The sequence below is a fragment of the Aulostomus chinensis genome, chromosome 21 (genome assembly GCF_037954235.1).
Source record: "Aulostomus chinensis isolate RoL2024-O1b breed Wild chromosome 21, RoL_Achi_v1.0, whole genome shotgun sequence".
NCBI classification, from domain to species: domain Eukaryota; kingdom Metazoa; phylum Chordata; class Actinopteri; order Syngnathiformes; family Aulostomidae; genus Aulostomus; species Aulostomus chinensis.
The window spans coordinates 21,392,398-21,404,430 of NC_141340.1; the positions used below are offsets into that span (position 1 = coordinate 21,392,398).

Genomic DNA, 12,033 nt, shown 5'->3' on the forward strand with positions numbered 1-12,033 from the left:
AGTCCCAAAAGGGGCTTTTCCCCTCTAGAGATACGAAGAGCTGACGATTGTTCAACAAAGAGGCTGCTACTCAGGACTGCAACGGAATTAAGAGTCAACATCTTTTTCCTTCCTGACTAACTGAATGACACGTTCAGGCAATTAGACACGTGAGTTGGTCGGTTTAGTCCAAGTGGTTTGGATTTGAAGTTGCAGAGCTTCTTATTTCTTCTCTTATGACCAAGAACATAACAAGCTCTGCCTGATGGCCTGCAGCAGCAAGCCTGGAGAATATTTACAGTCTCGGGAGGACGTGCACACTTCTATCTGTGTGTGTGTGTGTGTGTGTGTGTGTGTGTGTGTGTGTGTGTGTGTGTGTGTGTGTGCGTGTGTGTGTGTGTGTGTGTGTGCGTGTGTGTGTGTGTGTGTGTGTGTGTGTGTGCATGTCTGAATGTGATTCAGAACAGCATTAGACAAGACACACAGCTGACATCCTCCTCCTCTACACCTCTCACACACACGTCTTTCTCTGACTGTGTCATGGACAGTTAGCATTCATCTTGACGACGCTCCTAAAATAGAAAGTTAATCTTTTGATCATTGCTCGGTCAGCGCAGTCAGCAGTTCCCTCACATGAAGAACAGGAGCGTGGGATGTCTGGGCTCTCTTGTTTAGCTCCATTTACAAGAAACGCCATAAATGCCTGGTGATCTGCCTGAAGTGCAGTACACACTCGTAGTTACAATAGCTGTCCACCAGGAGGCGTGGATATGTCAAACCCCGTTCTCCTGATGCCTTCGATGTAGGATGTTGCCCCGCTGGATACTTCAAATCAATCAAGATTACAAAAGCATTTCAAACATACTAGGCTGCAAGTACAGGACATGTTTCTACCAGCATTAGTCGTCATACATGTAGCCTGATAAGATGGTGACCGTCTTGCTTCTGTTGAGTGCGAACAACTCCATCTCCTATTATTTGCACGTTCGAACCTTTCTGAGGCTGACTGGAATGTGGCACGCTACCACCAACACTGCTTGGACCGTCCCACCTTTAACTCAACACGATTAATCGATTCCCTTCTTGAGCTGCGTTTTTAACCACCGTCTTGATTTATTAACTAAGAATTCAAAATATAATGTAGATGAATGTGGAGAAAGTCTGTAAAATAATTCCCATTTGACAGATGGATGTGTGATTATGATTAAAAATCTGCAGCCGAAATCTGTATATTGAACATACATGCATGCTGACATATAAATAAAGATAATTACAGTTTAAACCTGGGTAATGCAAGTAGGCTTTTTGATTGACGTTAAGTCAGAATGAGAATCTGCCAGTCCAGCGTCAGTCTGCTGACACTCTTGTTGCCTCCATCTCTCCTCATCTCGCTACTGAATAGGAGACCACTGTACATTCATTCATTCATTCTTTCATTCGATCCCGGCCACACTGAGAGCCACTGGTTGTGAGCAGCAGGAGCTGAGGGGAGGATGGGGGCCCTGCTGGATGTCTCTCTCTCAGCCTTCATTTCTGACAGCAAGCGTAGAGACGGTTGTCTCAGGTTGTGTCCCGGAGCTTCCCAGAACCCTGAGCGTCATCTCAGACTTGAGGCCTCTAAACACCTGACCCCCCCCCCCCCCCCCGACTCCCCTTGACCCCCCTGGACCCTGAACGTCAAACTCAACCGTGCACTTCCTCCTGGCCCCAGCAAAGCACAGGCCAAGTTTAACCTTGATTAGATGAACAGTTGATGAGATGATGGAGTGACAGGAGCACATACAGACAGAGGTTTCTTGCTTTTAGTTACAAGTTATTGATTACACTGCTTTTGTGTTATTTCAACCCAAATAACTACAGAACGCTGACTTTTAAAAGTTGACTTTATCCGATGTTCTGCTCACCTTGTACATCATCATGAGACAGTCTGAAGTAGTTTGGAAACTTCAGTTTACCTCCTGATGCAATTCTGCTAACAATCTGTCCAAAAGCTGGTGATTGTCCCGTTCACAGACGTTCCACATCGACCTTCTCAATTCATTAGTTCCCTCAGCTCACCACTCATACGAAGGTTGCACAAAAACATCCAGACATTCTTAATTTGGGGCTGGTGATGTGTTACTACAAATAGAAAGTACAATAGTGTTACAGAAATCCTACATTACTCCACCAAAAGGCTGTTAGTGGAGCATGACCATGAGTTCTGAGTCCAGAGGTGAGGAGCTGGTTCATCAATTCTTCCTTTAATCCATTTGCTCCATCGCCAGAATTAAGAGTGCACACCGCAGGACGCCTGGTGGGTGACAGTGGAGGCAGAGCGGGAGGGGACGTGCCGTCCGACCTCCCCAGTCTGAGGAGATTTAAAAGATAGTGTGGAGGACTCATGCCCCTGATGATGTACAGGGTCATGAGGTCACCTGGGGGAGCCAAACCTCTGCTTACTGTCCCTTCATCTGCTCTCACCTCCTGATAGACTGCAGGAAATATGGTCCCAGACAGATAATCCCTCCTGCCTCGACTCCCAACTCACACCTGACAACAATTTTTGTCACATTCCCTCCCTAATGACTGAGAAACCCAACCAAAACTTTATTCCTTCTCCTTCATCCTCTATTTACTTTCTCATTGTCTCTGTGTTTTTGAGTGCTGGCTTTCCCGCAGCCTCTCCGTCTCCCCTTCCTCACCTTCATCCGCCTTTGTAGAACACAAAGTCTGCACTGGTTTAGTGGTTTCAACTTCAGCATAAAAAGATGTCTTTGAAGGGGCATTATTCCCATAATCCAGTCATTCGTGTAATCCAAACAAGCCTTTGAGGATTGTATGACCACAGGTTATCAGGCTGTTGGAATAGAAGATTGAATTTAATCTTTTTTGATGAGGCCAAAGATAATTCTGAAACCGTCTCTGTGAGATCCAGCCCGGCATGGATCAACGTCTCTGCACCAGCGTCTCACTGCTGTCTCGTAAACTGACCGATGCTTTGGACCTCTAGGCCTGGGGGGGTCATGACCCCCACCAGTTCCTGGGTCAGTTTTCTGTGTCTCCTGTTTCATATTGTTACTATGATTAATTTTTATTTTACATCACATAAACGTACGGATGTTCTTGTCTCTGTCATTTATTGTGTTCAGCCTGCTTTTGTAACTGATTTTGCTGGATTGGATGCATCTGAGCTGAGGGGCTCCTGGGCTGAGGGGCTCCTGAGCTGATGGAGCCTTCTGAGTCGTTCTGCTGGGGGGGTCCTCCACCTGAGTGAGTCTACAACATGTTTGGGTCAAACCTGCCCCAGTGGTCAGAACTGCACGTTCCAGCTATTTGCCAGAGTTCTTTAGCATCAGGCTGTTTGAATTTGAACTTGCATTTGATGTCATTTAAAACAAGCGTGGTTGGTGCATCTCCAAACATCTCTGACAGCCAAACACACGGATTTCTGTGAACCTGCCTGGCAACTCAAGTGTCCTCAGATCTTTGGATTTAACTGTGAATGTCAGGAACACATTTATTGTTTCAGAACATCATCAGAGTATATTTTCCATGTCAAGATCTGTCACACATCATTATTGTCTTCATTTGTCATGACAGAAAGCATATGCTATAATCCCATTGACATATTTCAACTACTTATGGCACATGTATGAGCAACTAATCTCAGTAACTGAACTGTCTGTATTATATCTGTCTGATCTAATACAGAAGAATAGTTCTGGAAGAATATCAGCACCCAAGACTTCAGGCTGGAGTTGAGGACACGTCGTTTCATGACCGGCACCCCTCTCTGGTCGGCCATGGGCACTTTTTACTCAGGGTCTTTTTTTGTTGAATGTTTGAGAGCATTGTGATAATCTCTCAGAGCTTTGTAAATCAGCGATGCTGAATCAGATTACCAGCTGGTACACACTGAATTGGAAAACATCCAAGCCAAGCATTTAGATGAAATGGCATTTGCCCTGTTAACCTCAAAGCTCAATTTATTCTGAATGCTCTCAGAGGAAATCTCTTACAGGACACGGAGGCAGTATGATGGTCAGCAACAAATAGGCCTGATACGTCTAAAACATGAGGCTTTAATCCTTGGGCTGCTCCTGAGGCTTACTCGTGTACTCATGGATGCGATGTGAGTGGCACTGTTCCAGAAGTCATCTGTGCACTCTCAGAGTTTTAGTTTGATAAGAACTGAAAATGTGATTGTGTCTTATCATGTATTATATAAAAACAACACACTGAAGTTAAATCCTCTTTTGCAGAGGTTTAATCCTAAATTCTGATGTGTACGTGCATGAAAGTGTGTGTGTGTGTGTGTGTGTGTGTGTGTGTGTTTGAAGGCGACACATCTGTCATCCAAACACACACTCACACGCAGTGTCATGAGTCTTACACTGACCACATGTTGGTAAGTGCTCTGCAGAGGTGGCAGAAGTACACACACTCATCCTCAAGCTGCCTTACACACGTGAGGACAAGACTCTGGTTCAAGTCCAGGTGAGTCTTTGCTGCTGCTTCATTCTCATCATGCCGTCACTCATGATGAGGCTCCTCCTCCTCTTCTGACTCAACAGTGACATCACATTTAATGAAAGATGATTTCTGCGTGTCACGCCTGTCTGCTATGGAGGGGATCTTCTTCAGCGGCTCTTGTTCTTCTGCATACGTTCTGAGAAGTGGCGACCATTGTTTAGCGGTGTCATCGCCCCCTGTTGGAGAGTGATGAAGCTCTCCGCCCTGTGAACCAAAACTCTTGTCTCTCATTGTATCTTCAATGTTTGTCTGTGTCTGTACTGAGAAAGCGAAACACCTGTTTTTAAAATGTACGTACAGGTATTTGTGTTTAAATGCAGGTGACGGGGTATGAATGCAGTATTTGTACTTGGTTCCTTCCTGTCTCTGATGCTCTGACTGCACCTGCCCTGATGTGATGTGTGATGTAAACAGACAGGGAGGAGGGCTGCTGCTGGAAATCTGACTCAGATTACTGCTCATGTGACAGTAATGAGAATCAGTGAGGGAATCCATTAATCCAATTTAATCTCTTTGACAAAGAAATATGAGGCTATTTATCACTTTGTGTCTTTAATGAAGATCTCATTAATGTTTGTTTGAAAAAAAATGTTTGCTGTCTTCATTACAGCCCTCAAAACTCATAAATTTGATCTCACTCTTATATTTGATTATCATAATGAATACAGCTATCAATCAATCAATCAATCAATCAATCAATCAATCAATCAATCAGTCAATCTTTATTTATATCATGCAAAATCACAAAAAAGCCATCTCAAGTCTTTTTACACAAAGAGCAGGTCTAGAACCTTCCTCTTTAACTCAGAGACCCAACATGAGCAGATGTCAGCCACGCTGGCGAGTAACAACTGGACGAAACCTCAGGCAGAACAGAGTGGGCGGCCTTCTGCCTCGAGGGGGCAGGGAGATGGGGGTGGGGGAGGAGAGGACAGAGAGGGGGATTGGGGGCAGGGGGAAAAGAGGAGAGAGAGATGGAGGGGTAGAAAGGAGAGAGAAACACAGGGCCAGGGCAAGCGAGTAGTTGGTCCAGGACAGGACCAACCATGAACTTCAGTCAGGTGAAAGACATGGGAACATCATTATGATCATCTTGTGAGAGACAAATATCCCAAAAAAGTCAAAGAGAATTGTGCAGTGTGTGTGTGTGTGTGTGTGTGTGTGTGTGTGTGTGTGTGTGCGTGCACTTGCAGAGCTTTGTAAAGCAGCTTTAAGCGGCTGCAGCAACACCTTTTGTGTTTAAAAAGGCTCCAAAGGCAGAGTCACAGCTGTTAATGAGAGCAGGCATGAATGGACGTGACCCGGTGGTTCATGAATGAACACGAGCCTTTGCATCCACCTACACATGTGCACTAGGCATGTATCCATATAGACACACACACATGAATGCACACACTGGCATGTAAATATGACCAGATGGTGTAATCCTCTAGTTTTGCCTGTATTTCATAGTTTTCCTCCTCCTGCGTTGGGATTACGCTGTTGTCCAATCGGATTTCGGCCCACTCTGGAGCGAGGCTGTGAGATGAATGGCAGGCGGGTGAGAGAGGTGGGACAGCAGTAGGAATTCTCTACGCTGCCTGGTACCAACATACCTTGTTGGCTGCAAGTGCGAACACTAGCTGAACTGCTGCCACTGGTAGAGTCGCTCACTGACCATCACTACCCAGGTAAGAGCGACAGCAGAGCCAGGTATGCAGACACGTGTGGGAGGAGCTAGTGAGAGATCAAGTGAGGTAGTCGCCAAGAGTGCGTGAGGACACTAACTGCATCACGTGGATTATAGTGTGGTGAGCTAAATAGCTCTCTTACACTCAGAAGCTGTTCTGATGTAGCACACGAGGCGCATTTGGAGGGGAAGTCGGTGTTTCCAGGTGTAAACAGGACAAGGTGTTGTTAAAAGTTGCGTTTGAATGGGGGCCTTATATTTGAGAGAGACACAGAGATCCGTCAGCTGCACGGCTGATTGATGGTGTCTCTTCCTGCTGCTCTGACTCCAGTGAAACAGCAGGAGCACAGTGGAACCACGTTTGTGTCAGCGAGACTTGATCTCCCTTCTGCCTGTGATTTACTGAATATTTGTCAAGCATTTGTCTCCAGGTGCGGTTGAAGAAACTGGTTTTGGACGTCGTTTTTCCATGTACAGGGATTTGAACAGGTGTGCAGAAGTTTGGGAATTCATTACTGAATGTTCCTCTGCAGAATTCCACTGGTTCTTATCCATACATTTCCACTGGAACTTTGAGCAACCATCAACTTTTTGCTAGAGTGTGAATCAGAACTTGCTTTATCTACTGTCCTTCAAAGGTTTTACGTGAACATGGCAGCGTGCTTGTTTGTGGGTAAATGTGTATCCGTGACTTTAAACCAGCACCTCTTCTTTTGTCCTCTGCTGTTTCCACTGTGTATTCGGTACCAGGAACAGAACTTCTCACATGTGGTCTAATTACACGCCTACTTAGCTGTTTTGTGGCAGATAAGCCAACATGTCTGTTCTCACATGAAAGGGTTTGCGTGAGAGCTGATTAAGCACAGAAGCACACATATGATAAGGACAGAGAAAAATGTGTGTCTGTATGTGTGTGCGTGTGTGCGTGCGTGCACATCTGTGTGTGTGTGCATGTGGATTACTGTATATGGGCTGGCAGTCACAGTGTGTCATTGTATAATGCACATGACCTTGTGTAGGAAGACCGTCATCATCTAAACATCTGTACACTGTTGTTTTAAGCATGAGAGGCTCATAGTAGTGGGCTGCACTGGGATTGGGTCACGCCGGGTCCTGCAGGACCCAACGCAGATCTCGTGGGAGTGGGCGGGTTGAACGTTGCTGCGGGCCGGGATTTAGGGGTCGATCTGTTTATGTAACGGTGCAAAGTTGTTGTTTATTTTAAAAACTGCGTGAGAATTGGTTGTCTATTACTGTTTGTGTTCTCATGTGTCTTATTCTCAGGTCTCTCTTAGAAAAAGAGACCTTAACCTCAACCACTGCATGATCATATAAAGGTGAAAAAATAGATAAAATACAAAGGAGGAGGAGTCTGCATGTTCTCCCTGTTCCTGCTGGGTTCTCTCTGGTACTCCAGCTTCCTCCACAGTCCAAAGACATCAAGAGGGACCAGGTTAATCCAGACTCTAAATTGACCGTAGGCGTGGCTGGTGTGTCTTGAAGAAAAAGCCTAGGTTATATACCTTTTGGCACAGTGAGATGTTGTGGATTAAAGCTTCCCTCCATTCAATCAGTGTGACTGAGCCTGATGTGTGTGTGTGTGTGTGTGTGTGCGCGCGCGCGTGCATGTGTGTCTGCAGGTCACTGCTTCCTGTGTATGGTGGATGTGGTGCCAGTGAAGAATGAGGATGGCATGGTGATCATGTTCATCCTTAACTTCGAGGTCATGACAGAGGAGACACTCCAAGACCACAAACAGGAGCTCAACCACCGCCTGCCCACCTGGCTCATCACCGGTACGTAAGCTCAGCAGCTCTCCTGCGAGCTGCTCGTGATAAACTAGATGGAGTTGGTTGTTGTTGTTTTTAATGTCACAAACTAGAGTCCGTATTTGACCCACTGACTGTACAAAAGTAACGATCAAAGCTGTAAGGCTGCTTTCTCTCTAATAGCCAGCAAGGGTGAGTTCGATGGTTATGAAACATAAAAAGCTCAGATTTGACAGCAGCTCCCCACTTGATTGATGAATCTTCGTAAATGTTTTCTATCTCAGTGACGAGTTCCAAGTATTCCTATCAGACTTCAGTTCACTTTGTAAATTATGGTGAAATTCACTGTAAAGATGAATCCTGTCAACCTGTCAGTGTCACTGTTTCATTTGAATATGCAAACTTGGGATATACTGAAGGCAAAAAAGGTGGATGCAAGGCTTCAAATGGGAGTTTATACACCACTAGGTGATGTCACACTTGCTCCTTCCATTCCTTATGACCAGGAAGTACATGCAATTTTATTTATGTGTATATTATGTATTATATTATATTTATGTGGGAATGATTCACTGTATGAATTATCCCAACATACTGAACATATCAAGAACTTTAAAGATATAGGCCAGCATTCATGAGAAAGCACTTGGTGACAGTCAAAAGTAAAAATGTCACCTTAACGAGGAAACCAGACTGGCATCATTGACCCACTGCATATAACCGTGTTCACACCGGTTTATCAAACCGGTTTATCAAAGCCGTTCATTAAAGCCCATCAGTCTGGTTCCCAGTGTAGGCGGTTTGATGAAACCTGTTCTCACTGCAGACGAAAGCCAGATGTTAGAGGGTTTTCCTGCCAGTGGGAAAGTTGCCTTAGTTACTGTAGTTAGCATCGAGGTAGAGACTGGCCAGAATGAAGGAAGAGCAAAGAAAAGCACCAAAGGCTTTTCTCTGAAAAAATGAAAAATAAAAGCATCCAACTTCTCTCGATGGAGTCAGCCTGTGACTGACAGATGGTCCTGCCAGGTATGTCTTATGTTCCTGTCTAAACTGTGCCCAAGGATGACGCTCCAGATGGTTCTGTGCAGCAGACCATCTGGAGCGTCAGGTGACACAGCAGGTGGTCTTCATATGGAAGCAGTAGGACTGCAGTTTGTGAAGACTGTGCACACTGACCCCCGTTTCTGGAGGAGCCATGTGTTTATTGATTAAAACAATCTATCTCCTACATTCCCTCCCTGATCGACAGGAATTCCAGGTGGTTTGGGTACCTGCTGAGTAAAAGGATCCCCATGAGTACCAGGCGTTTGTGGAGAATCATGTTTGACAAAATGTATTTTTTCGTCTGGAACTCAGTGTTCCAGAGGAAGTAGGACAATGGTAATATCTGAAATCTCTCAGACAGATTTCTTGTTTTGAACTTTGGGGCTCAAACTAATCTCTAATCAATGGTACTGTCCCAGATTCCTCTTGATTGTTTTTCAGCCTGTGTTTTCAATGTCTATTAGGCTCAGAGTGATCCAGGAAAAGCTCTCTCTTCCCCTTTAGAACATCCATTCCCTATCTGCTCCTGCTCTCTCTCCCGTCAGTCTAAGTAACCGCCTTCTTTTTCTCCACATCAGGTCGTCCCAGAGGCTTCAAGTTGCGTCTTCCCCTGCTGCGTTCCCTGTCCAATAGTAAAGTGTCTCTGGGCGACGCAGAGGCCGGTCAGGTCCCCACCGCTACACCGCTGCATCCTGACCATCACTGCCACGAGTCCCTCAGCCTGGGGGAGCTCCTGCCCCTGCCCCCTTTACCACCAGAGCACCAGGAGCAAGTCAGTGGAAGCAGGTAGAGCTCATATTTGACCGTCCACAGCTGTTAATGGTCTCTGCTCAGAGATGTTACTCCCCTGCTGTTTCACCTATGTTTGGGCTGAGCTCAAGCAAATGCCTATAAATAGCGAAATACATGACACTTTTTTTTCAGATCAGTCTTAGTTTAATGAGGGATTGTGCTCACTTGAGTCTTTCTTATTTTCATTTATTCAAAAATAAATCTTGAATGGTTCCTGCTGTGACAAAACCTTGTTCAGCAAAGGCAAAATGGAAGCAGCTTTGGTCAAAGACCCCTTTTTGTTGCGTAGGTCAGCGCTGCAAGGTTGGCCAGAAGAACGCCAGGAGGACCATCGCACCTTACTGAGCTCTGTGCCCCATTGTCAACCCGGAACCCACCTGGTGGGGCCCCTCACCCAGTCATCGCCCTGCGTGGCACCCCACCACCGCCTCAGCCTCAATCAGGACGCCTCTGGCTCCAATTGCTCCTTGTCACACAGCCGCTCTCGGGAGAGCTTCCACAGCATGCGTCGCGCCTCCTCTGTGGACGAAATTGAGGCCATGAGGCCCGACTGGGACAGGAAGAACCGGAGAACGAGTATCCGGCCGGGTAGCACCGGTGAGAACCAGCACATGGCCCACACTTGACCCTTTTTATTAAATCTGTGGTTTTCACTCATTATTAACACCAACACCGTGTGTGTTTGCAGGTGCAGTCAACAGCAAGTCCAACATACTGAACTCCACGTCGGACTCGGACCTCATGCGGTACCGTACCATCTCCAAAATCCCTCAGATCACCCTCAACTTTGTGGATTTCAAACCTGACCCTCTCATCGCCCTCCCCACGGGGGAGATGGACATCATAGCTCCCTGCAAACTCATCGACCGGACACACAACGTGACAGAGAAAGTCACACAGGTAGGACACAGTGTGTGTGTGTGTGTGTGTGTGTGTGTGTGTGTGTGTGTGTGGTGGGGGGGCAGTGTGCTTGGAGAGAGGCTGCGTGTGTGTCTCCTGAGGGTTGGGACTCTCTGAGTCATGTGGGCTGACTCAAACATTTGAGGGTGAACCTCCTCTGAATTTAGTCATGAAAATCACATATCACACACTCATCCTCACCTCCCTCCCCGAGAGTCCCCGTCCTCCAGATTTTCGTTCTAAAGATCCTAAATGCTCATCACCCGGTTGCATGTACAGTGATGCTGTGCACAGTGGCCTCTATGTGTTTCCTACTCCCAATGATAATTAAATCAGGAGTAACACCAAAAGATCTGTAGTATCCTCACAGCAACCTCCATGAAAAGGAAAGAGTGTTTGGATCTCACCGCATGCCTAAATCAGGCAAACCAGCAGCCAGTCAGAGTCAGAGTAGGGCTGTGAGTGTGTCCTCTGGGGATGCACTCTGAAAATTAAGGCCCTTATTTAAGGCCATTTAGCCCAATATGTCTGACGGTTGAAACGACCTCACCCCTCACCCATGAGACTGCCAGTGGACGCAGCACAGCAGCTGAAGCCTGAGTTCAGTCTGTCACAACCATCTGCTCTGGGCCTGCAGCCCTGTGTCTGACAGAGCTCACGTTAGTGTCAGCGGTGCTAGCCTAGTCGCTGGTGGCGTTAGCGCAGCCTGTGTCAACACCAACAGTTCAGATGAATCCAGTTTAGTGAGAAGCAACTCATGTTGTGCTGAAAACTGATGTACATATAGAAGTTAGCTTAGCTTCACAGCACCCAGTCCTTGTGTTGCTGGCCTGATTACTTATACTGCAAAATGTAACACTTCAGTGTTGGTCATATCAGTGTCAGGGGTGACAGAGTTTAGCTCGATATAATAAGCTGAACAGTGAAAGGCAGAAGATACATAGAAATGATAAATGTCATCCGTGATTACGTAAACTGGGGTCATGGCCCACTGCACGGTGGCGCTCAGAGATTTAATGAGTTGTGACAACGTTTCTGGAATTTTCGCTCTGAAGATGCTTTTCTGTCTGAATGCACCACCAGAGTTTTTGATCACACCTGCTTAAAAAGAATTAGTCCAAGTAAGGCAGAGAGGGTGTGATGAGCGTTAGGGATTAGAGTGTGTGTGTGAGTTTGTGTGCGTGTGTTTGTGTGTGTGTGTGTGTGTGGGGGGGTGGACAAGAGTGCAGTCAGCAGGTGAACAAGAGCCTCACATAAAACTTTAGCTTGAATGTCACTGCTAACAGACTCATTAGGGGACTTTAATGACAGCAGTAGCCTTACAAAGAGGCCGGTGTTTGTTTCTATCCATAAAGTGAACAACAA

The 12,033-nt window shown here is 46.2% G+C and overlaps 1 protein-coding gene across 3 annotated transcripts in view; it reads left to right on the forward strand.

Moving 5' to 3' along the window:
- The window catches only part of kcnh2b (potassium voltage-gated channel, subfamily H (eag-related), member 2b), a 242,697-nt gene that overhangs the window by 119,667 nt on the left and 110,997 nt on the right, over positions 1 to 12,033 (forward strand). Inside the window, exons 1-5 of one of the 3 annotated variants that reach the window (XM_086192186.1) lie at positions 4,285 to 4,458; positions 7,804 to 7,959; positions 9,555 to 9,762; positions 10,058 to 10,365; positions 10,457 to 10,668. In XM_086192186.1, the coding sequence (XP_086048312.1) occupies positions 7,821 to 7,959; positions 9,555 to 9,762; positions 10,058 to 10,365; positions 10,457 to 10,668 (867 nt within the window). In that variant the 5' untranslated portion in view covers positions 4,285 to 4,458; positions 7,804 to 7,820. Of the gene's footprint in view, positions 1 to 4,284; positions 4,459 to 6,045; positions 6,165 to 7,803; positions 7,960 to 9,554; positions 9,763 to 10,057; positions 10,366 to 10,456; positions 10,669 to 12,033 lie in introns of those variants that run through there. The other 2 variants (XM_086192185.1, XM_086192184.1) reach the window with 2 other exon arrangements.